The sequence below is a fragment of the Ambystoma mexicanum genome, chromosome 4p (genome assembly GCF_040938575.1).
Source record: "Ambystoma mexicanum isolate Mex_15411 chromosome 4p, UKY_AmexF1_1, whole genome shotgun sequence".
NCBI lineage: Eukaryota > Metazoa > Chordata > Amphibia > Caudata > Ambystomatidae > Ambystoma > Ambystoma mexicanum.
In genome coordinates, this window is record NC_090927.1 from 141719162 (window position 1) to 141740792 (window position 21631).

General features: G+C 44.8%; 2 protein-coding genes across 2 annotated transcripts in view; both read left to right on the forward strand.

Moving 5' to 3' along the window:
• Positions 1-274: 274 nt before the first annotated feature.
• The window catches only part of LOC138452795 (uncharacterized), a 33110-nt gene continuing 11753 nt past the window's right edge, over positions 275-21631 (forward strand). The window contains exon 1 of the mRNA XM_069605138.1: positions 275-689. Coding sequence (XP_069461239.1) covers positions 275-689 — 415 coding nt within the window. The remainder of the gene's footprint in view (positions 690-21631) is intronic.
• LOC138453079 (interferon-induced very large GTPase 1-like) overlaps positions 10456-21631 on the forward strand; it is a 213228-nt gene continuing 202052 nt past the window's right edge. The window contains exons 1-2 of the mRNA XM_069605586.1: positions 10456-10490; positions 18708-18912. The gene's annotated coding sequence lies outside the window, so the exon portion shown is untranslated. The remainder of the gene's footprint in view (positions 10491-18707; positions 18913-21631) is intronic.

Genomic DNA, 21631 nt, shown 5'->3' on the forward strand with positions numbered 1-21631 from the left:
GGTGGTCGCGCAACCCAGAACATTGCAGATCTGGTGCCACCGCCATCACGGTAACACCCGCGGAGACGGATGCACCGGGCCATATTGCAGCGGTACATCCGTATCCGCCATGGCCATGCCAGAATTAGCGGATGCGAAAATACTGTTGCCGGTAACACTGTGATCGCGAAAACCGGAAAGAGAGCGGTGGCTATTACAAAAAGCACAATCCACTGCAATCCTCTGGAACCGCAAGGCCTACAGCTCCTGTGACTGTTGAAAATCATCCTTGGAAATGACATCAAGGGTCCCAGCCATCCAGCAGCAGAAACCCTGCTTCAGCGAGGCGGAACTGACCGTGCTCGAGGAGCACATTGTGGAGGATGCAGGGGTACTGTTCAGTGCAGACCAGAGGCGCACCACGCAGCAGAGGAGAAAGGGGATATGGTCTGAGGCTGCCCAGAAGTCCACAGCTGTGGGAGTGACAGTGCGCACAGTGAAGGACTGCCACAAATGGTGGGACGATCTGTGGCTGCAGGTCAGGAACCTGCTGGCAGCACACAGACAGCAGTGCAGTGCCACAGGAGGGGGACCACATTCCCCACTGAAGCTGCAAACATGGGAGGAGAGGTGCAGCAGCATCATGCACCTGGAAGGGATTGAGGGTGTCTGCGAAGCTGAGGCCGGAGCAGACACACCCGGCAAGGCTGGTAAGTACACAGAGTGCAAAGACATGAGTGTGAATGAAGGAAGACCAGCAACACTCACCCCCCAGCCAGGGCCACAGAGGCACACTACACATCCCCCATTAGCCCCACCACACCTCCCCCCTCAGACCTCCCAGCCTGGGCCACAGAGGCACACTACACATCCCCCAGCAACCCCACCACAACCAGCACACATCCCCACCACCTACCCCCAGCCAGGGCCACAGAGGCACACTACACATCCCCCATTAACCCCACCACACCCAGTACACCCTCCCCCATCCCCGGAGCTAGGGCCACAGAGGCACACTACACATCCTCCATTAACCCCACCACACCCAGCACCCCCATGTTACAACACCACCTGGACAGCCAGACGGAGTGAAACTGAGTGCAAGCCCTGATCTACACACCTGAGTGCAGCACCCATCAATGAGTGTATTTGCAAGTGGATGAAGCATGAGGATTCTGTTGCATGTGACTAGGCCATACACAACCTGTCACACCACTAACGGCATGCCCTACAATCCCCCCACAGGTTCATCAAGCAACAGTGACAGGGCAGAAAAGCCGACTTCAAGGGGGACTGCACGAGGCCGTTGGACGAGACAACCCCAGAAAGCCACTGTCAGCACCTCCGGCAGCCATGCATCCGCTACAGTGCTGGTCCACAACACCACAGACACTACCATCCCCACTGCACCTGCAGACCAGCAGGCGCCACCGCCAAATGCCCCTGCAGCCACTTCCAGTGCAGCCACTATTGCTTGTGCCCCAACAAGCAACGATGAGTCAGCGAGCGTCGAGAGTGTGCACTGACATCAGGCCGCTGACGCCCCCGGGAATGGTAATGAGGGGGGCAACACCACACCCGAGCAGCTGGGCACATTCAACCCCATTGAACTGCACAGTCTGATGCGCTCGCCCACACCTTCCCTCCAAGAATTCACCGCCCGGCTACAGTGCATCGAAGAGCGCCAGGACACACTAACGCAACTTGTGGAGCAACAGCTTCAGGAGGCAAGGTTCCAACGGGAGGAGGCCCGTCTGCAGCGTGAGAGCAGCGCCACCACCGTGCTCGCCTTTCACGAGCAATTGGGCATTTCGCAACCACAAGCATGGTGTTGTCACGCAGGGTTAGGGAGGGCAACAACATAATGCCAAACATTGCTGAGACAATGGTGGTTGCCCAGCAGGCCTTCTTGGGCCGTGTGCCACCACCAAATCCCACTCTGGCCTCTGCCAGCGGCACTCCCACAAGCTCTGTGGCCAGCAGCCCCTGCCGGAGGTCATCACGGCTGGCTGGACCGACTGGGAAGGACGACCATGGGCCCAAGCGTGGCAAGAAATAGGCCCTACATTGTGGGACTCTAGTCTCACAAGTCGTGATGGTGTCCGGGTATGTTGGGGAGGTGGGCGTGGTCCTTAGTGGGGTTTGCTAGTTGGGGCCTGGTTGGTCGGTGGGTATTGCTGCCACAATGTCTGGGGGCAGTGGAATGTTCCTGCGTTTGCACACATTGTGCAGCATAGCACATGCAAGCACTATTTTCCCTGTCTTCACCGGGCTGTACTGCAATGCGCCACCTGAACTGCTCAGGCATTGGAACCTGGCCTTCAGCAGTCCAAAAGTCAGCTCTATCACGCCACGTGTCCGTATGTGTGCCCGGTTGTAGGGCTCCTCATGCCTGTTCCGTGGCCATCGTATGGGCATCATCAGCCATGGCGTGAGTGCATATCCGGCATCACCTACATGGGCGAGATGGTGAGGGCACATGTTACTGTTTGTGGTATTACTCTGGTATTACTCCGTCTGTATCAGATACAGTCCACAGATGCCCTTTCTGGTATTCAGATGTTTGACTCATCTATTGTGCACACTTGGAACCCATTTCCATGCTGAGTTCTGTGATGCTTACATGTACCAATCATTGCAAAGTACATGTGTTTGGATGTGGTGGGTGACTCCTGCATTGTAAGTAGATGGGCAGTTCTGCATCAGGCAGACACACAACACTGCAAAGATGTGACCACTGTGCACGGCACGAGATACACCCATTGTGTGCTTGGGAGTGGCACATGCATATTGGGTGGGGGAAGTACGCACATCCTCATGTTGCCATTGCATGTTGTGCCACCCCATGGCTAGCATACACATGTAGATAGGCAGGGCATGTTTTGTTGTCACATGGCATGGTGCAATTTTCAAGTTGCCCCCCCCCACAAATACACAGGGGTCATGCATTGGCAGGTGTACTCACCAAACTGCCTGGGACACTGTGGGCCTTGACCATTGCCCCTCCCCCCAAATACACAGGGGCCATGCATTGGCAGGTGCACTCACCCAACAGCCATGTGCTTTGTCCGGCATGACATTCCATGTACCGTGGCAATGTGGAATTCCGCAATACCATTGAGTCGTGTGGGGACCCCGGGAAACGTGCACAGCAATGCGTGATGAGTTGTTGAGCATCGCAGACCATCTGGGTGTTGAGCGAGTGGAATTGGTTGTTATTGCGATACACCGCATCAATAGCATGTCTGACAGTCAAATCCATGTGCGTGCAATCTAATGCGCCTATGCAATTTGGCATGCCGGCAATGGCATGGAAGGCCACTTTGGTGGCATTGACCTGGGCAGGGGGACGGGGTAGGGCAATGTGGTCTGACGCATGGCGCAGAAGCACATCCAGTACCTGGATGAGTATCCTGGAACAACATGGCTGTGACAGCCCGTGCAGCTCCCCAACAGTGTGCTGATTGGTTCCAGTGGTGAGGAAATGTAGTCTGGATGCCAATGTGGCTGCTGATGTCTTCTTCAATGAGGGTGACGATTGATATGATGGAGGCCCTGTCAAGCCGGTATAATGTATGTATTTGACTTGGAGTCAGGTTCCAGGGGGAGGCCCTGATGCTGGGTATTGCTGGCTGCCTGCGGGACGATACCTGCTGCACATTGATGTTTGGGATGGCCACCAAATTCTTTATTTGCCTCCTGCGCCCCCACTGCCTCCTCCTCTGCCTTCATGCTGCTTCAATCTCCACTGCTGCTTGCAGGTTCCCTATCCCAATTGCTGGTAGGGCGGCTGACAGCATGGTTGTGTTGGAAGGTGGCTTCGGTGTGGCCCTTTGGTAGGCTCCCAGTGGCCTATGATGTGCAGCTCGCCTGATTGTGCACACCTGGGGCTTGTTGCAGCTCACCGGCCACTGTTTAATGCCATGTCCGCTGTGCCGGTGGTACCGTTGTGGTGTTCACAGTGTTTGCGCCATGACTCTGGCAGTGTTTCAGTGTCCGTGCTACTTGTAATGTGCCTGGTATTGCATGTTGCCAGTGATTGGGGGTGCGCCTCTGTGTCGTCCCGCTATTTACGTGCACAGAGCTACCAGCTGCGTTACCACCGTGGGGGTCACTTTGCGGTGATGGTGGTTCTGCCTTAGCGGTTCAGAATGAGGGCTATTGTCTAAGCATTGTCTTTATACTTTAATATTAAACCCCTATACAGCGTAAGTTAATAGAGGAGCAATTCTAGATATTGGACTATGGCTATTTTAACTGTTATTCTGTTTGAGGAAGGGATATTGTGCCAAACCTCACTCACTGACATAAATAGGTAAGTATTAAGCAGATCTTTGAAACATACTTTACGCTTCGAGACCAGGGCTGGACATTCGACAACCAGATGTTGTAGGGTTTCTCTTTGAGCTTTTTCATTACAAAATCGACATAGGTTTAGTTCTTTAGGAATGATACCACGTCTGGCTAATATATTGTTGGTCGGCCATCGATTTAATCTAAATCGTAAAAATTGTCATCTAAAATGCTGCAATGGGCTTTTAATTAAATAGTCAGCCCTGATGTGTACTTATTTATGTCCAAAAGGTAACGAGTTGAAATCTGTGTAGGTATTGCATTTAGCTTAAGTACATATCCAATCATGCTGATATAATTTACTTTTAGCTCTTACTGGATTTAGTATTAAAGGCTTAATTGAGATCACTGCATCAACTAGAGCATTTAGTATTAATGTCTGCCGTTTTCTCTGAAAATCATGTGCAGATGTCATTAGATGTACAGCCAATATAGATAAGATGTTATTTGCGTGTGTTCCCAATAGACACTTTCTAAGCAAGAAACACATTTTCCATGGGCAGTGAACATACAGTGATAAAGCTCCTAATTCAAATCGTATTAAGGCGATGGGAGTACATTTTGGTAATTTTAAAACCTTCCGTCAAAAACGAGCTTCCCAAAACATCTGCTCTCTTGGTGCCTTAGTTTCAGAGCCATATGTTATGATGGCCACAACTTTTTGTTGATAATATGTCATCATGTGACTACAAGTGAATTTGCCAAATATATGTAATGATATTTTAGCTTGCGATACAAGGGTTGCTAGTTTGGAGTCTAAGCTCAATAGATATAACTTGTCATCTGATTGATTATTAACAATTACGCCTAGATACTTGTACTGATTAACTACTGAGAGTTCACTCTCTTGCAGTACCCAGGTGAAACAACTTAATTTCCGCCTTATTGATTTTCCACATTCTACAATGTGTGTTTTTTCTAAGTTGATTGATATGTTGTTCTTTTGTGCGTAAATATCCAGTTTATCTAGTAACCTTTGTAGACCTCTTGGGGTTTTTGATAGAAGTTTAAGGTCATCCACATACAGTAGCCACAAAATCTGTTGAGTTCCTAATTTAGGAGCATCTGCGGTGACTTCCAAGAAATGTTGCCCCATGTCTAAAATAAATAGGTTGAAGAGGGTGGAGGCCAATATGCAGCCTTGCTTGAGGCCCCGCTTCGTCAAAAAGGACGCGGATAGTAAACCTTCTATTGTCAACCTAACTTGTATTGTTGTATCTATATGCAGAAGATCGATTAACACTATTAAAGAAGTGGGACACTGGTACAATTGTAACTTCCTTTTGAGTAATTGCCGATCTATGGAATGGAATGCTACTCAGAAGTCCACGAAGACCACATATAATGGTGTTTTCGAGTGATGCAGTGGAGATTGATGTTTGGAGTTATGATATTTACAGAGGTGCCCAAACCAGGAACAAATCCAGTTTGAAAAGGGTCTCTTTTGTTTGTAGCACATGACCACGCATTCAGTTCTCTTAGCATTATACAGGTGAAAATCTTGCCAGGAGCATCTAGAAGGGCGACCGGCCTGTAGTTTGCTGGATTTTGTTGATTGCCCTTTTTTAAATATTGGGAGGATGATAGCGTGCCTCCAGGAATGAGGAATCTGTTGTTTAGAATGTATGTAGGAGAATAGATTGAACAAAATCGTTGCCCACGCTTCTGGGTATTGTTTTAGCATGTGATTAGATAGTCCATCAGGACCTGGGGCCCTTGAACGACTCGCCTTACTTATAAAAAACAAGATATCCTCTCTGTTGAAGTCTAATTGAAAGTGTTCAATCGACTGACAAAAATGTTCATTCTATGATAGTTGTGGCAGAGCATACAATTTGGAGAAATGAGAAATCCAAATTTGCTCACTTACACCATTCATTTGCACAGCCAGTTGGGGATCGGCTGCCACTCGATTCATCAATGTCCATATTTGGGCTGTGTTTTTATTGTACATCATCCCTAGCATCTTTTCACCATCATTTTGGAGTATTCGGGCCTTCTGTGCTCAGGGCCAATTTTTTTATTTTGTTTTAATTTTTTTAGGGCGGACCACCTTAGTTTTATTGGTAATTGCATCACCTGTTTTTTCTCTTGTCGGAACAATATCTTTTTTTCTTTTATATCAGGATCAAAAGCATGCAACATTTTGAACTTTTTGCACTGCTGGAATCGTGAGGTTAGTACAGCTGTAACAGGTCATAGTATTCTTCGATTGGGAAGAGGACTTCTGAAATGTTATATTCATAGATTCATTGAAGTCATCTAATAGTTTCTCTCTCTAACCATCGAAATTTGTTGTATTTATTATTGATAATGAATGTTCCATGAAATTTGTCACAGATATTATAATTTTTTTGACCACCTGTGATCCATTTAAATGTTTTCGTGGTCACTTTGTTTACAGGGAATCATTTGGAACTGAGAAGCATTAACAAATAAAGATGTATCGACATATATATAGTCGATAATGGTGCTAGCAGTACGTCTTTTCCACGTTTTCTGGGGAGGAATGTCATTTGGTAAAGCACCATTTAGCATGATTACATTTCTTGCTTTAGTAAAATTATTCCATTGTACTAATCTTTTATTACACTGGACTGATTTTGTGTCTAAGCAGTGTACATTTAAATAACCTGCTAGTATGATGTGTGAGATGCTGGGTGCTAAATTGATCATGTCCATTAGCCCATTAATGCCTTTAAAAAATGTATCATCTGTTATGCCAAGGGGGTGCCAATAGATGTTAAGTACAGCGTAAGTGGTTGCTTGGACGTTCAGTTTTGTTAACTGCATAAATGCATTCGGGTTTGGCCACGGTGCTATCCGAATGTCTGAGCTAATTTTTGTGGCGATCATTAAACCTGACATAGGTCTGCCCTTAGCGCCCCTTTTATCAGGGAGCAGTTTAATATCATAGTTATGAGGGGGCAGTAGTTAACCAGGTTTCTTGAAAGATGGCTATATCAAATTGTGCAAGTCTGTTTTCATGATTATTTAACAGATGACAAAAACCTCTTGTGTTCCAGCTTAGTAAGGAGATAATTTTGTGAGCTGAAATCGATTCTAGTTACGTTCTGTTGATGCCGCACGTACAGGAGGTTTGGTTATTACTGTGCCCTGTTTTGTCATTATTATGAACTGGATTCGGAGTATGATGACTGTTGGCCTCTCGAGAACAGCTTGCCTGTAAATTGTCATATTCGAGTGTTCTTTCTAGAAAGAGTTCATAACCCAAATTATAGAGTTCTGTTTTAGCCAGCCAAATAGTGATAAGCCCCACTCTTGATTTTAACCATAATCTGGCTACACACAAATCTCTCTCGTTGATAAACTCTACTTGGTCAATATCAGCAGAGCTGATGTCTTCAAGTGAGGGTATGTCAGAGTAAAGTGCCATTATACTTCCTCGATTCATATTGTATGTAGGGAACAGAGGTGATCGGCAACCAATATTGAGAGAGTATAATGCACTTTTTCTGCTCTGCACACAAGATAGTTTGCGTGAGGTGGTTCTATTGTCTTGTGGTGCTGACAGGTTGAGATTTTTTGATCCACCATTGGGGAGCAGTTGACCTTTTAATGGGTGCTGTGATCGATGTTCAGGCACCGAGCTGGAGTACTGGTCGGCCATTTTGTGTTGAGCCGCAGTATGCGATAATTTTGTCGACGTTGGTCAAGTGTTTGATTGTCTATTGTAGTGACGTTTACTATTGTCTTAGAATTTTTGGGCTGTGCATGTGGATCAGGTAATTTCTTGTTTTCCGATTCCTGTAGATCAACAGCAGCAACAATGAGTGAATCGAGCGGAGCACGAGGTAAGCAATTTGTGTTGGTTTCTTTTTCTTTGAGCTTTTTCGTTTGTGCTAACTGCGAATACTTTTTAGTAACTGCTTCTGAGGCTATCATAAGCAGTGAAAAAGTGTTTTGTCGCCGAGTGTGAGGAGGACTTCAGCGTCTTCACATTTTTTGTTTTCTTTTCTGGAGAATTGCTCACCTTCTTGAGCTTGCTTTTAGTACAATTTTTTATTTTATCATTAGCAGAGAAAATTATGTACGCCTGTTTTGTAGCCTCATGAGGTGGATTAATATAGATATTATTTGTCGCTTCTATCAGTTGTTTTTTGCTCCTGGAAGTCACACATGACTCCCCTGCAGCTTCTTCTGGAACAATTATTTTTTGTATAAGCCGAATTACCATTGGGCATTTTTCTGACTCACGGACAGTTCCAATTAAATGATTTGATATCTGGCAGTCTTTATAAGAGATACACTCAGTGTTTTCTGAGTTCGTATTGGGGATGGAAACTGCGGGAACGGCCCCTCGTTTTTGGCTGCGGGACAAGTCGTAGGCTTTTTGCCATTCTCTTATCTTGGTAATTTGATCTCCTTGAAGGCTTAACTTGGCGTCAATAGATTAAAATAATTTTGATATTGAGTTCAGAGCCATATTCATGGCATTAAGCGTGATTTCGATCAGCTTATTTGCAGAGGCTGGTGCCATTGGAGTAATATCTGAAGGCGTATAAATATTAGGTTTACGAGGGGTAGGAACAGTGTAGGATATGGCTAATATCGATTCCTCCCGATTTATGTTAGGAAACAAGTCAGGTGAACCAGATACATTTTGGAACTCGTCATGGGCCAAAAAAGAGCTATTTGATTCTAGATCAATTACTACAGAGTCAGATGGAGTGTAAGGAGTATGGGGAGAAGACGTTACACAATTAGGTATGTTAGTGATTTTCTCAGCAGAGTCGGACTGAATCGGGGCTGTTAGAGCATTCCGTAAGACCAAGCTGTCGGACAACGAGACTTTATGGGATACTGTAGTAATCGGGCATTGAGCCTCGTTATGGAGTTTTTGCACATTTTTTGCAGTATCTAAAACTTCTGGCGCCTGATTTTTCTCGCAAGCTTTAGCAATTGCATTCTTCGTGTAGCACAAGGATTTGCTTCCAAGATCAGCAACAAAGGTTGAGTCGGAAATTATTTTGTTAACAGTTCTGACGAGCAGAGCTTCAACAAGCTCTCCTGCAGCTACTTGTGAATTGGTTGTAATGGGGTTTGAACTTAAAACCTTCTCTTGGCAATAGAGCCGTATGTCAACATTCTTAGCTGGTTTGTGATTGTCAACTACTGACACTCAGGGCAATTGCAGAGAAGAAGACGAGCGTGAAGAGTTTGTAGTACGACTTCGTGGTGTGCTATCAGAGAACTTGCGTTTGTTATTTCTAAGTCGATTATGGTGTGGAGACGGCATATCAGTTTTCAGTGTATGTGGCCCTCATCGCATTAGGTGCGGAGAAGCTTGTGATATTTGAAGCAGTACTTACTTAAAGTAACTAATTGCTGCCTCTCTCTGACCGCTGCGCCGAAGCGGTAAAGTGGTACTTCGTCGGTACTTTGCTCTGGTGCGCGCCGGCTGATGCGCGTGCGCGCTGGTTCTTATTGTTTTTTCCAAAAGGGGGCAGGGCTTACCACACGCAGCAGTAAAAATGCTTTAAACAAAACCTAGACAAGGAAAATAATATGATATATAATCAGTATAGTGATAATAGAAGTTCAAAGTGAACAAACAGCACTATTTAGAGTCTCTGAAGTCCAAATGTACCGTAGTTTGCAATGTATCTCAGCAAGGGATCCAGGAGGCAACAGAGAGTGCGGCAAAACGGTACTGCGTTGGTACTTCATTCCGGTGCGCGCACGCTGGAGTGTGCGCATGCTGGTTCTTATTGTTTTTTCCAAAAGGGGGCGGGGCTTACCACACGTAGCAGTTGAAATGCTTTAAACAAAACCGTAATTTGCAATGTATCTCAGCAAAGGATCCAGGAGGCAACAGAGAGTGCAGCAAAGCGGTACTTCGTCGGTACTTTGCTCCAGTGCGCCTTGTAAGACTATTTCATCGGTCCCATCCGTGTAAGCCGGGTCCGAGGAAGGGCCCTAGAGGAGGGGGTAATGTAAGGAAAAGGGTGTTGCAAGGTGGCTCAGAACAGCTTTCCCATGCAAAAACGGGCAACAAACTACATTTCCCATGAGCCTTGGTGTTGTCAGTTGGGCCGGCACATGCGCATGCTCATTAGCGCTACATAAGTGGCTCCTCGGCCCGTGCTGCCTGCTGGTGATTGTTGGCGTGGCAGGCACGGGCCGAAGGAAAGCAGGTGTGTGAGCATTTTGGAAGCTATGGGAAAGATCTGGGCCAGGCGGTGAGGTGGCGTGCTTTTCCAGAAAGGCTCTGTCCCTCATTTGGGTACGGAGCAGAGTCACAGCGGTTAGTCTGTCCAATGCTGGATAACGCTTGCCTGGGGAGGTGCCGGTGAGCACCCCCAGGCTTCAGTTAAGTGCGTGTCTATCTAGGAGAATACAGTCATTGTTTTACTGCAACTCGCACAGGGTGTAAACTCTCTGATCCTTTTCTCGACACCTTGATTGAGAGCAGTAACATGTTTATGGAGTGGCGCACATGTATGTTCTCTAACTGAAGGGAGCCTCATGAACACATGCTGGGCAAACAGCAGGAAGCAGAATCCTAGCGAACTGAATAGGAGAACATTGGGGGGGCATTTTCGCATAAGAACCGGAGAGACGCGTATGTGTTGTTTTGTGGCTGCTTGCTCTTGTTCTTTTCATGTTTGTGGCAAGCCGCTTACGTTTTATCCATTTCCAGGAGTAACCTTTGCCTGATTACAGTACAGGAAGGGATGGAGCTATTCCAATGGGAAAATCACATTGCTGCAAGATACATGTGCTTTGTCTTGTGCTTTTGTCCATTGTACGCTACTGCAGTTATCTATGGGCCATTAATAACTCATGTATGTGCTTACGCGCCTTGAAACACTTGTGTATAGGTGCGTTACAAATGCCATATCATATCATATCATGTTTGTTGCTGGCAGGGAGGGATACATGAATTATGAAGCTATGCTCTAAGCAAAAGGGTGTAGCTTATGTCAGGCGGTGTACCACAGGTTCTAGACAAGTGTGAGTTAACATGTTGTTTCTTTCCCTATGTTCCCCAATACCTATCCATTTGCAAGTACCCTCACCCTTTTTCCGGTAACCCTAACACCCCCAACCTATCCACAACCTCTCCCTAATCCTCTTTCCCCCTTTGGCTGCCTCAAGGTACCTGTATATGCTAAAACCAGGAGCCCGTGCCAACAGCATTTGGCTTCCGTGGCTATGAAGGAGTTGTGTGATACTCCAGGGGTGTGACAGTTCACAAGTTCTCCAGTCCCAGACTGGATAACTGTCAACAAAATTTCCACAGACCCGTGACTCAACAGGGGAATATGTTGGTTTCTTCCCTTTCCCAAGTTTAGCAGATTTAACCTCCGTGTTTAGTTTCTTTTGAGCAATGTAAAACATGAGACTTCAGTACCCAAAACCAAAGAAATGGGAAGGCCAGATTTTACAATCATGTATATTGAACATCTCTTTCCTAGAATGGTAACATCAAGGACGGTTAAGGGATATTTTTCCAATTGTCCATGTAAATAATTCACTTCTTCATAGTCCATGTTTTTCCAACCAACTGGAAGTAGACTAGCTTGTATGGCAGAGGTTCTACTTCCCGTACCTAACTAGGCCAAAATATTCTTACCCTGAAACACCCCAGGTATTCTATAAGTGCTCTTATCCCCAGTACACAACATGTCCCCTGTCTGATCTCTTTGTTAGGCGTTAGACAGAGTTACGGAGGACATACTGCCTTTAGAAATAGCCTGATTTACCTCTTCTTGTGAGACTCTATATGGATGTCGAAGTCTACATCCATACTCATGCTGGTCAAAACTCCCACATCGTAAACACCTTGACTCAGGAGATACATCCCTTTCAGAAAAACCCAAGTCTCTCAAAGGAGAAGTGTTTTCCTGTGAACTTCCAGAGTTAGAATGTTGAGATGTACCAAAGCTGGAGGTACAGTTTTATCTCCCTTTTTGTAAGTGGAAAGATATTTCAGTCAGAGGTATAGAGGGACACCCATAGGATCGTCTGTCTCTAAATCTGATAGTTTCTTCAAAAGGATGAGGGTTCTGTTCTTCCTCGATACTCCAGGTATCACTTGCTTGCTCTTGGAAAAGAGGTTCAAATTCTGGGTAACAATTGTCCTTCTGAAACCAATATAACATGGTAGTTTGAAACGTCCTCCTTTTTGGTTTATGTAAGGGCTCAAGGTTAGGGTAACAGCTTTCTTTTCTCATCAAATAAAACATGGTATTCTGATGATCGTCACCCTACCAGTGCTTTAAATGGGCTGGCCCTAACCGGCCTCCAATACCTGCACTTCTTTTTTGGGCCATTTTGAGGGCTTCTTATTGTAGCTTTCTTCTGCAGGTAAGGAGACAACAAGACACATATCGCAAAGTTCGGTTTTATTGTATAACCCTCAATCAACAGAGCTATAAACACCTCAAGCACAATATAACACACCTCCCCTTCGCAGCTATGGAGGACACACCGCACTATGAGGCTTCAAATGGAACTAGGCCTATGTGCACATGCCCTCCTCAACACCACCTTGTCCCAATCTAGGCCCTTATGTTTGGCAATGTCAACTGCCTGCATTATGGTACAGTTAAACTGCTCCACTGCACCATTTGTCTGAGCAGGGTATACATCAACGCTTTGTGATGTGACACCCACTCCCGAAAGAAACTCTTCCGTTAACCTAGAAGTGAACTGGATTCCATTGTCCATGAGGAGTTTTGCAGGAAAACCCCTCCTTTGAAACACCTCATTGAGGAACCCTACGACCGTCTTCGAATCTGCTTCACTCACTACCTTCACCTCAACCCATTTGGAATAAAGATCCAACAGAACAACAATGTACTTCCTCTTTCCCCTGCCATCTGCAAGATGACCTAATGCATCTACCACCGTATATATTCCAATGAAAAGGTGAGCAACTCCCACGGCCTGAGAGTTTGAATGTGATTCCTCAGGTTCAAATCCGCCTCACTAGCAGGTCACAGCTCTTCACCATCTCCATGTCAACTTTATGCCACCAGTAGTCCGCCCTCACCCTTCCGTTGCATCTCGCCATTCCCAAATTCCTTCATTTGCCAAATCCAGCAGCCTCGCCCTTACGCTTGACGGTGGCACTAGCTTACCTCCTCTGTACAGCAAGCCACCTTCAACGTTCAACTCCTCATGTACTTTGTAAAAGTGTTTCATCACTTCATCATCACCTCCTTTTGTCCTTCCAACCACTCTGCACCCTCCTCAACACCTCTAGAAGCATGACGTCACTTCCCTGTTCGCTCATCCATTTCTCTTTGCTTAGTGTCCCTTCACACACCAGAAATACTTCCTCTAGTTCATCCGCTCTCCCCTTTATCACCCACAAGTGAACTCTCTGCCATTGACAGGAAGTCGGCCCAGGGACATGCTCACCCTCAAAATTGTGAACCAGCAAAGACCTAACCCGTCTCATGACTCATGATCCGCCTAAAAACATGAACACACCCACAATAACACAAAGAACCTCTTCACTGCCCAGAACACTGAGCGCCTTTTTTTCTATGACCGAATACCTCCTCTCAACCTCTGTCAATGCCCTTGAGGCAAAGGCCACTACTCTCTCCACACCCTGCTGTCTCTGTAACAGTACAACACCCATTCCAGTGTTACTGGCATCTGTCATGATCCATGTGGGCACACTTTGTCAAAACTAGCCAAACTGGTGCCTTAGCTATTGCCCCCTAGCATCATCAAATTCTCGCTGACATCCCTCACTCCAATCAAACACTACACCCTTCTTTTACAAACACTGGATATTCTTGCATCTGTCTGCAAAATGTAGGACAAATTAGGCATAGTATTCCACCAACCCAAAGAAAGACATGACACCCTGCTTGTCAGTGGGACTCTTCACATTCTCAATGGCTGACGCCAAATCCACCTTAGGCATCACTTGTCCCTCACAAAATGTGTGTCCCAAATAGTCTATGGACGTCTTTTTGAGCTTGCACTTGTTCTTCGTCAGAGTCAACCCCTCCTCCTCGACAATTCTGAGAACACTCCTCAACCTCGCATCATGTTCACTTTTCTTAGATTCCGTGATCAGAATGTCATCCTGAAAACAGAATACCCCTTTTTCCTAACATAACAAAGCATGCATCATCCTTTGAAAGAAAGCTGCGTCAGAGACCAAACCAAAAAGCATCCTGCAGTACCTAAAGGTTCCCTCTGGTGTCACACAAACCTCGTCAATTCCAGGGACGCAGGTTGCTTATTTATTTGATGATAGGCGGACGTCGAATCCAATGTGCTAAAATAGCAGCTCCACCTACCATACTCGCCATCGACCCAATGTTACGCAGGTGAAACTTGTCTGCCACATCATTCCTATTGAGACCTCTTAGGCCGACACAGATCCTGATCTCACCACTCCCCTTCCTTACCATAACAATAGCAGAGATCCACTCTGACGTCTCAACTCTCTCAATTACCCCCAACCCTTCTAATTTCCTCAATTCCTTCATCACAGTACCTGGCTTCAATCGTGTCTTGTGTTGATACCCCTTCAGATACCCCAGTCTGTTCTCAAAAACAGTGCCAAATTCAGTCTATACCTGCAACTCCCTGTCGAACACAGATACTAATTCCGGCATACTGGATCTATGACCAGTCCCATCTCTGATTGCTCGTCCCATCCAAAGAAGCATACTCCAGACTTAAACACAAACACATCTGCTTTCGTGGACTTCCCTTTGCACTGCAAAACACACCTGATTTCTCTATCAATTTCAATCACAGCTCTCCCATATACACTGGTCCTCATCCTGGGTTTGTTAAGTTTATTTCCATTTCCCTCAAGAGGTCTTGACCACGTCTAGCAATCCACTATAGTGCAATCAGAACCAGTGTCCATGACCATAAAAATACTGGATCCATCCACAAACACCTCAGCATGTGGCTTCTTCCCTTTTTGATAACTTCCCAATACTCCCTACCGGGAAGCTCCCTCCCCGGATACCATTCACTTGACTGCAATCCTCACTTTCATCCTCCTCCCACTGTGAAACTTCTCTTACCCCCTTAGGTGAAAAGTGTCAACAACAGTTTGCATAATGTCCTTTCTTCTTAAACTTCTGGCACTAAACACCCAAACCAAGGCACTTTTCAGAGTTTGAAAAATAAAAGGTTCTCCCACACCTGAAGCACTTCTTGCACTATCTGCCCCAGTCCCTTTTTTTCTCAGGGAACCATGCTTATACCCCTCCCTTTTCATCACCCACTTTATCACCTTGGACACCTCCACCCTGGGAATGCTCCTCCTCCTTATCTGTTCCTTGGTCACAGCACACTGCCCTTCTCACTTTCCCTCATTACGCTTGCAACGCCTTTACACACTTCCTCATATGCTCAACTTTCTTAGCAATGTCAAGCACCTGATTCAAAGTTGGATCCTCGTACTCTAGATCTCTTACCTTAGTTTGTGCTCCCTAACACGCAACATAAACTGGTGCCTGACATGTTCATTATATGATGCTCCAAAACTGAAATGAGCCAACTCTCACAGCCCCGTCACAAAGCTCTCCACTGACTCTCCTTCCACTTGCTCAGGCATCCCAAAATAGTAGCGTTCCAACATGGGACTGGACTTCTTCTCATTGTGTAAGTCCAACTTCCGTAGAATAGTTTCATAATACAACACTGGGACTTCTCCAAGCTTGAGGAGAGTACCGGTACTCAATCACGTTGCCGAGCTGTCTGAGGCCTGTCCAGAAAGGTTTTCACATGTTTTCCTGTGAAACGTCAAAGCACAGGAAAGCAGAGCTGCTCCCCCTGATGTTTCACTGCATGTCAACAAAGCATAACAACATGCAAAATTGAAACTAGAGTTTGATGGCTCAGGCACAATGGTTCATGGGGAAGGACTATTGTCCTTTAAGAGTTGTGGATGGTGGGTGACAATAAATGGGATGGGAGTATAACACGGCATGCTGTGTGAAATAAAGACTCAAGCAGATGACATTTCATGGGTGCATTTCTTTCACTATGAATTCAGTTTTAAAACACACTTTCATTTACTTTGAGAACAGTTTTTAAAACTCTCACATGTTTGCAAGCTTGTTCTGTGATCACCTAGTCAGGATGGGTAATTTAAAGATATAATACAATTTTTGCATGACATATGTCTAAAACGATGTATGTAATTTGAGGTTAGTGTTTTATGTAATTTCTGTACTTTTAAATGCATTTCTATAAAACGATTACTTTATCCTTTCAAACCTAACCCTGAATAAATACCTACATGAACTATGGATGGGGAAGATCCTGTGCAAATCAATTAATCTCAGTGTGTCTTAACTGCAATCATTGCCAGTGCTTAGAGAAAAAGCTTCTCCCTAACAACCTGATTTGCCACTGCAGGATATTTTCAACGTTTTGACTGGCTCGGGTGGACGCCCAGAACAAAACGTGCATGCTCATCACCCCATCCACCACACCGTTCTGAAACAAATGCATTCCCACCAGCATCTGATATGATGATGGCAGATATGCATTAGATTCATATTGAAAACGCCAGCTTTTAGAAACTGGTAAAAGTTGGCAGATTCGACAGGAATTCATGTAACTGTAGAGGAGGAGCCAAGTACCCCCACCTCAACCACGTCACCTATATTGCCTATAGATTGGAAACCAGAGTATGTGACATACACGGAGCAGTTAAAACGACAAAAGGCAGAGTATGAAAACAGTGCAATACCTTTAGGTATCTCAATACCTAAGAGAATCCTAGAAGTAAGATTCCTATTGAGGAAACCATACCTGCATACAAAGAAGTATGACAGTTGTTTAAATGAGATTCCTGAAGAAGCAGAGCAGATAAACTGTGAAGATGAATGGTGACGTCACACTGAGTCGAGCTGAAATAAATAAAAGATGCAGAGACATAAGAGAATGAAGCTATTCTATAAAGCAGCAAGAAAGTATCGAGGATAAGTGACACCTTGGGATCAAGGTGAAGAGGCTTATGCCACAGAACTGATGAAGATATCAAGTTATTGTGCAAGTGTACAAAGGCAAGAAATGCAAGCAGACAAAGTAATCATGAGGCTAGCTTTATAGTGAATAGATTGCGGCAAGCGCCTATATATATATATTACACAGCCACTACTGTAGTTATGGTTAAGTTGCTAATCCCATAGGAAGAGCACTTTTTGGGCGTTTTATAACTTCGCTCTCCCTGGACGAATCCACACCAAGAACTATATGGGGGGGCAACTTTAGGAGGGGGGGGCAAATGTCTTTTTTTCCCATAGACTGAATGGGGAAAAAACGTTGCTCACGCCTACAGCCCAAACCGCTGGACGGATTTTCACCAAATTTGCGACAGGAGCAGCGGCTTGGTCCCGAAAGCGGGCTTTTGTAAATTTGTTGAAAATCCATCCAGTAGTTTTTTTTTAAATTACCAAAAAGTAGGTCACAAAAAATGTGTGATATCTATGTCCGCTAATCGCATTGCATCGTGTCCGCGGACATGCAATGTGTTCGTTGATTGGCTGGAACAAAGCGTGAGGTGCATCGTATTGTATCGATGCGCCCGCCATCTTGGATCCGCAGACATCCGTGGACAGCGCAGCGACGAACGGGGGATAAATACAACTTTGGCAAGTGTGTTGGTGTGTAAGAGTGCTTGGGGAGGGTGGGGGAATAAGAGATGGGTCAAATGCTGTATTTTTTTAGGTGGCAGGCACCCCTGATGTGTGTGTAATGTCCGCGGTCACCGCGGCTGTCCGGACATAAAAAATGCAATGCAGTAGCTCATATAGCCAGTTAAAATCTTTGCGATCGTTATCACTCTAACAGGCGGAAAGGGGATGAAGATGCCAGAAGACCTTTCTTAATGAGTATTGACAGACTGGCTGAGAAACTGCCTGGCACCACGCACAGACAGGAGTGTAGCTATTTTTTTCCAGATAAACCTTTCCCCCTCAACTGTATGTTTGACACCTCTGGTACATGTGCCTTAATGTACACACACCAGATTGCAGCGGTGCTTGAGCTCTCCTCCTGCTGGGTATTGATCCAGTTGTGTTCACCAGCACAGCTTTCAAAAGTATGTCTCTCTGCGTGCTCCCCTGCGGCACCTTTCATTCAGTCGCTGATTTCACAGTGTGTGGAGGCTCAGAAAATGACTATAGTGCGTTGTATGGTTTCTTTTAAATTCAGAATTCCAGACCCAGCGCTGGAATCAGATAACATGTTCTGCTATAAATTCTGAAAAGCAAGCCAATGTGTGTCACTTACTGCTCAGCAAGGTGGGTAAAGTTTTCTGTCAGAATATTTGTTCCTAAATATACTTTTATTTGTATGTTGTCCAAAGCTGTTATGCTAGAGCTCACAATGTTTACACTCTCTTTCAGATATATAAGAGTCGGGGATAAGGAGTGTAAGTTTCACCGGGAATTCCGATTGATCCTGCACACCAAACTTGCAAACCCACATTACAAGCCTGAGATCCAGGCCCAGACTACGTTAATCAATTTCACTGTCACGCGCGATGGTCTAGAGGACCAGCTCTTAGCAGATGTTGTGAACTTGGAAAGACCTGACCTGGAACACTTCAAGGTGAGGACTGCCACCAGCAGCAGTCAGTTCATTTTAAGCTTATGTCATATTCTGCAAACATGATATGGAAATGTGCCACCCTTTCTCTTAGATACTGTTAGCCATCTATAGAAATAGGGCGATCCCTGACATAATGAGTTTATTTTTACATAACACCCTAACACACCAGACATTAATAACATTGGTGATTCCCGTAGCATTGGTACATGGTGTCCATAAGAAAGTAACAGTATGAATTCACGCATACATCAGATATGTTACAGCATAGTCAAATGACTTCAACACCCATTTAGTTCATTGGAAAAGTGTTGTATACATTTTGCCACTATATTCATCATCCACTTTCATTTGCTGCAGATGGTGTTGTTTCGTTTTATCATTCAGATATATTTTGTCTGAAGTGAACATTTTTTAGCAATTTAAGGGAAATGAATTGGAACTTTCCTAGATTCTTAAAATAATTAAATGTTTTAGGATTTGTACTAGCGGAATGAATGCATGAATGCCTGATTTTTAGGATGTTTTGTATAAAATGAATTCATTAAAGCTGATCTACGATGTGTTTTATATGCAAATCTAAAATAAAATAAAAATTATGATTTGATTCATTACCTCTCTGCCTCTGCTCTATCAGTTGCTCTCGCTATCCTGGGACCACTTTCTTGCTTTGTTTGACTATATGGCTTTACCTCCAGGTGCCAGTGATTTAGGAGGCTCCCACCTTTTGGTTGTTATATCTTGAGGTAGTACACCAACTCTAATACTTTTTAAAATGTTGGCGTATGTGAGGTCTGCAGACTGGCGCATGTATTCTGTTAATTCTCTGTATTGGAAATGTTGCCAAAGGTTGACATTTCCTATGCTGCCAACAGTTTTACGACAGAGTTTGTGTCCTAAGGTTTTAAAAATAGGTTCACCTTTCACTGGTATCAATTGAAGAAGATCTCCGAAAACAATAATGTGTTTTCCTCCAAAGAGCTCTTCGTAGTTTGTTTTGAGTACTTCTTGTAATCTGAGGTGAATCAAAGCCAACATTAGGTTGGAGACCATGCTCCCTTCATCTATTAGTAGAATATTCATTTGTTTTAACACTCTGCGTAGTTCCATTGCAGCTTCTGTAGAAAGTTTCTAATAGTCTAATTTGTTTTGGTGTTCTACTGGAAGGAGTAGTAATTGGTGTAAAGTGACACTGTCTATGTTGTAGGCATCTAAACCTGTGGGGGCAGTTACAACAGCTGACAGTTTGTAGTTTGTCAATTGTTGAAGGAAATTGCTGATGATTTTGATTAAGAATGTTTTGCTTGAACCAGCTTGACCACTGACTTATAGTAGTATAGGTTTGTAATTTTGGCAGGTACATTCTTTATTTTCATGTTGTACACCATGTACAATTTCTTTTGTTACTTCTTGAAAAATGCTACGCTGCTCATTGTTCAGTTTTGATTGCAGTACAGTTAAGTCTTCTGCATCTTCTTCATAGTGAGACGTGGGCCTCATTACGACCCAGGCAATCCGGAAATAACGGTGGCGGTAAACGCGCCGCCACCGTTGTTTCCGGACCACCTGATCCCGACCCCTGCAGGCGGGAGGTGATGTTCCCACCAGGTCTGACCTGGCGCGTTTAATACCTCCCGCCTGCAGATAGACGAGGAAACACAGGCAGCATTACGAGATGCTGCCAGTGTTTCCATGATCCCCTTTCCCATTGAGTCCCATAGGACTCAATGGTAATGGGGATTAACACCATTCCGCCTCTGTGATTCCCGGAAAACCGGGGTTGTAATGCCCTGGTAATTCCGGGAGTCACGGAGGCGGAGTGTTAATACGAGTCCGGCGGTAACCAGGAAGTTTTACCGCCTCGGTTACCGCCGTACTCGTAATGAGGCCCATGGTGTTTTCTACTTCTGTCATAGCTAATTCTGCCTCATTTGGTATTAGTCGCTGTCCCAGTGTTTCTTGGCTTCCAGTTACAGAAGGTTGACTACTGTCGGGAGTGTCCTTATCTAGTTGGGCCTGGAGTTCTTCTTCGTGTTGCTGTTCATTGTGCAACATTGTTTTGTACTGTGTAAAGTTTACAACGGTTATAGTGCTTTCATTTGCTTTGAAAGCGTCTTCATAGGAGTCATAGATATCTAGTAACTCTTCCTCTTTTTTCCATGGTTTAAAATGCTGTAACAGGGACATGTAATATAGTTCTTTATGTTGAGGAGTTTTTAATAACAATTTGATATGATTCATTATGCTTCGTTTGGTAAGTTTCGCTAAGCTGCCTTCACAATTTGTCACTCTGTATCTACCTTTATTTTCATCGGGTTTTATATTATTTTTGTATGTGAAGTTTTGGGCTATGTGGTATAGACACATGGTTTCCAAAGTGGTACTCCTGTTTGGGTTGTATGTGTCTAGTAAATTGTTTTTCAAAATGTCTTGGCTGTTGGGATTATTTTGGCTATTGTTTCTATGTCGTCATATGATTTGAGAATTCTTTTTCTAGATTTAGCAGGACCAATACTTAGCCATACTATATTTTCAGATTTTCCCTACAAAGCAGTATCTGTTAAATGATCTGCAGCTTCATATCAGCCACATTCTCTATGAGAGAGCATTTTTATGCCTAAGCTGTACAATTTCTGAAACAGTGTTTTGTCCGATGATAGGTCATTCCAGAGGTCTAGAAGCTCTGTTTTTCTGCTTTGGTTAAGTAGGCTGTAACATATCG